At 33.6% G+C, this 4,863-nt stretch overlaps 1 protein-coding gene across 1 annotated transcript in view; it reads right to left on the minus strand.

Moving 5' to 3' along the window:
* MBNL1 (muscleblind-like splicing regulator 1) overlaps window positions 1–4,863 on the minus strand; it is a 239,121-nt gene that overhangs the window by 18,286 nt on the left and 215,972 nt on the right. Inside the window, exon 5 of the mRNA XM_012642907.1 lies at window positions 1,362–1,619. Coding sequence (XP_012498361.1) covers window positions 1,362–1,619 — 258 coding nt within the window. The remainder of the gene's footprint in view (window positions 1–1,361; window positions 1,620–4,863) is intronic.

Below are 4,863 nucleotides of genomic sequence, written 5' to 3' on the forward strand. Positions count from 1 at the left end.
ACCACACTCAGTTTTTCATTGTACTTTACAACTTTACAACAGAAAAAGGAATATATATTTTAAAATTGATTAAAAAAAAAAAAACCTTGTATCTACAATAAAGCTACATGCCAAGCTAAAAGGTGAAAGGTCATAGTACCAGGTCAAAGGTTGCCTCGAGGGGTCGCTTCAGTGATTTGACAGCCGACTGAGTCTTAATTAGCAGGCAGCGAGCACATGATGGCAATGGGCCAGTGGGGTTCAAGCGCATTAACATAAACAGCAAGCAGAGGTGCATCATGGGGGCAGCAGTGCATTTTGGGTAGGTGAGAAAAAACAAATAAAAAAACAAATCATCGGAATGCCATATACAACGAATAACAAGACTAAGCATGCACAATAAAGGCACTACTGAGTTGTTATTGGGAGGATAACTCCTCTTTGTAGTTAATTACAAACAAGATATTCCAAGAAAAAAAAGAGTGAAAGGAAGAGAGGAGGAGAGAGTCTGCCTTCTGTATTTTTGCTCAAGTATCCATAAACAAACACAGAAAAGACCTCTCTCATGATTATTTCACTGTGCTATGAAATACTGCACAGTGATGTTTTAATGAATATTTTAATGACTAAGTCATATATTTATGTAAAAAAGGACAACATTAAAACAGCTAAGCAAAGAATAAAGAATGGACTCATTAAAATCAGCTATTAGATCACATTAAAATTTACCTTAAGAATATAGTTCAGAATCTATTCTAAATGATTCAATTTCTAACTCCTTTAAGACGGCTGTCTTTCTCTGAAATTTCTATATAAATGGCATAGTCAAGCTTCTCTGGTTTTATTATTATGTTTATGCCACAATATTATTTCAGACAATCTAGATAGCATACTATTTGAAATCCTATAGCTAATTCTAAAAACAATTTGGTGAAGCAGTTCTCCTAAATAGCTCCAGATTATGTTATTGTTAAAAGCAAGATATATGTAAAGAGCCTTGATGTGCAAAAAGAACACACCAAAGGAAAACAATGGCTGATTAGATGGCACACAGAAATAAGAAGACCGAAATGGCAATATCGTTAAATTGAAAAGGAGACAGGTGGTTCTTTACAAAGCAGAAGTTTCAGAAACCCTACATCCAGAATAAGATAGATTATTAAAAGTTAGGCCAAGAGTAGGAGCAATCTGAACCATTGGAGGAGTTACCCTCACTTCTGTGAACCGTAACTTCTTTATGTATTGTCTGGGATACCTGAACAAACATATCTTCAGCAAAAATTTAAAAAAAATGTTAATAAATGAATAGCTTGTAGTCAGATATAGTTGCTCACTTTGCTTTTTTGACTGCTAACAAGGAGAGAGCTGATGTTTCTACTCACCATGGCAGCTGCGGTGGCTGCAGCCTGTGCTGCTGCAGCCTGGTTGACCTGGTATTGGGCAGCCTTGATCTTGGCTTGCAAATGTGCAGGGGGATGAAAGTATTTGCACTTTTCCCGAGAGCATCTCCCTTTGATGTAATCCATACACACAGTAACTGTGTTGTCATTGGTGTCAATCATTGTGCTGTCAGCAGGATGAGCAAACCGACAATCATTTTCTCCTCTGTTGCAATTGCCACGCTGGTACTCTCGACACACCTATGAGGTCATTAAGTGCATGAGGTTCAGTCAACATGAATGAACAGAATCTTTCTGAAGATTTTAACTTAAAGTTCAAGATTGGTGGCTATAGATGAAAGGGGAAAAGATAATCTGCAAACAATGGAACAAAATAACTTCAGCAATTCCTAGTTTAGTATACAAATTATTATCCCATTTTGGTGAAATGCCCATAAGAAAGGAAAAGCATTTATGATATTAATTATGATAAAACATCTAATCTAAAACTATTTTGATATACTTACTAATTACCAAGGCAAAAAACAGTAACTTTACAGTGAAGAAACCTGGCAGACACCACTTAAACCAGAGATCAAAGTTAACATTACCACTAAAGAGACATAATGGCATCATGTACCTATTGATATGATGCAGTAAAAAGGGCGTAAAATCACTTCATATACAACTGTCTGAATTTACTCATAAAAAAAGATCAGACAAACTGAATGGAAGGATGTTTTACAAAATAACTAACCAGTACTCTTCCAAAGTGTCAAGGTCATAAAAGACAAAGAAAGACTGAGACACTCACAGAGTAGATGATCTTGGAGTCAGAGAAGGGATATTGGTAGGACAACTGGTGAAATTTGATTAAGGTCTGTGGATTGGTAAACAGCATCATAGCAATGCTAATTTTATGGTTTTATAAGAGATACTATGGTTAGATAAAGATATAAGATGTTAATATTTAGCTCAGTGAAGGGCAGGCAGGAACTCTTAGTTCTATTTTTGTGACTTTTGTGTAAATTTGAAATTATTTCAAAGTGAAAAGTATAACAAATAAAATTTGACAGCTTTTTACTAAAATGTTTCCAGTTTTTTTGTTTTGTTTTGTTTTTAATCATTAGCGATTCACTTGGTAGCTATATAAAGCAGATAAACAAGATTAGTTTTTGTTACTGTCTGTTTGTTTTATATCTGTTAATTTTGCCATGGGGATCCCAGGGAAAAGATAAAAATGGATTATTTCTCATTTGTCTGCTCAATTTTGACTCTTACTGTTAAAGTCTCCAGCAATTTTCATTTGGGATAGTTTGACCTTTTTACCACAAGAGGGCCATCTAAAACACAGAATGTCCTTTTAATATTTTCTTCCTACTTCAAGCCTCAAAGAAACAGCTTTTATTTTTCAAGTATCTTTTCACAATCTGAGCCAATGCAGATACTGAGCATTTTATTTTGTAGTGAGGCAAGAAAGAGAAACTATACCCTGCTATGACTTAAAAATCAAAAGTTTGCTTGGATTTGTACAAAATGATTGCATTTAAATCCATGTGTCTTTCTTCTGTTATATTCACTTTCTATTATTGAGGTAAGTGCTTCTTAAAGAAGGACTCTATAATCTATATCACGCTCCATCTTAAAAAGAACATTATAAATGACATCTTATACTATTTGGAAACCTCAAAGTAGCTAAAGCTTTGTATTCCACATACACACAATAAGCCAACTCCATTCATCACCTCATTCAATTTATCTAATTTTAAAAATTTATTGAAGCACTACTATGTGCCAGACACCAGGATACTAAGAATACAATGATGACTTAGAAGTTATCCAAGATTCTATTTTTATTAGTGCATTTATCTTATTGAACAGAAGAAGAAATGTATAACCAGGAGTTTATAATTTAAAAAGCAAAAACAACCAAGCTGTCATTTAGAACAATTATCCCCCTCTCTGGCTCAGAATCCAAATCAGCTGTGGAGCTATCTAAAACACAGATTCCCAGTACCTAACCAAAACATACTATATAAGGCTCATCACCATACCCAGGAAGACAGACACACCTATATTATATGAAAATTAAAAGTTTTATGTATATATATGAAATTTATGCTAAACATACGCTACCTCATAAACAAAGGCTATTTTTCTGTTTAAGCAAATCTATGTTAATGCAGCCTTATCCTACAAGAAATTTGCAATAGGCCTATATGTGATCTCTCATAACTATTGTTAGCTCCTCAATAATTCCGGCATTCTTGAACTTGATCAAAAATGAACTGGCAGCAGGGGAACTAACATTCTATTTTTTATTTTAGCTTACTCTTTATCACATTGACAAGAAAGAAGATCTAAAGTTACTCCAATTTTATACTCTTTACTCTCTTGTGGGATGCATTTAGGAAGAATCCTAAAAATATTTCAGCACAGTTGATAACTAAGAATCAGCTTAAAATCTGTCCTAAAACCAGTCTTTTCTGAGGTTTCAAAGAATTTAGTCAACTGCCTCTGCATAAGATGTATTTTTGACAGTTTTATATAATTATTTTTTTCTAGCTTAACGTTTCTCCTGACGAGAAATGAGACAGGAGAAATATACTGAAATAGCTATTCTCACATTATACTTGCCTTAGAAAAAATAAAGAAGAAAGAGAAAATCTCTTGTGAAAACTTGTACTGGTGAAAGATACAGTGTAGAAGGGCTGGAAAAGTCTGCAAAGCATTAGATGTGTATCTGAGTTATTGGGTACCGATCTGAACAGAATAAATTTCCCAAAGCTTCTAAAACATATTTTTCCTAATAATCACCATAAATAAAATGGGATCTATTCCTTGACTGCTGAATGTAAGTTTGGCCTGGTTTCTCTGATAAACTCAAGAAAATTTTAGACTATGCTGATCCCCAAAAGAAATGTCTCAGACACAGTATTACATTAGCAAATTATAATTGACAAACAAAATTCCAGTGAATTTAATCTCATAATTAAAATCAGGATGAGAAATCAAAAAGATTTGCCATACAGAGAATTCAGAACACAGAAGGTAAAATTAAATCGGAAAATCCTAACAGTATTATGGCTCTTTTTTCTCTTCTCATCCAGTCTTCCACATGCATACATTTTTTAAATAGCTATTACCTGGTGACCTTTTTTGCTCAGCCACGTAGCATAAGCATTTTCTCATGTTTCTAAATGGTGTCCAGAGTGATCACTTTCGATGGCTGCTAAAATTTCATCAAATAGTATACATAATACAGGTAATTCAGAGGATATCTAGATTATTTCGGATGTTCACATATTATAAATAATATTGCAAAGAATATATTCATGACTATAGGCTTATCATTTTTAAGGATAAAGGTGCAGAGATGGCATTAATGGATCAACAAATAAAAAGTACTTTCTATAGTTTGATAATTGGTTTTCAAACCTGAATTATTATAAAATAATCAGATCTATTTAGCTAAACACACAAGGTGATTCAATCGAGAAGAACG

The sequence above is a fragment of the Propithecus coquereli genome, unplaced genomic scaffold (assembly GCF_000956105.1).
Source record: "Propithecus coquereli isolate 6110/MARCELLA unplaced genomic scaffold, Pcoq_1.0 Scaffold19, whole genome shotgun sequence".
NCBI classification, from domain to species: Eukaryota; Metazoa; Chordata; class Mammalia; order Primates; family Indriidae; genus Propithecus; species Propithecus coquereli.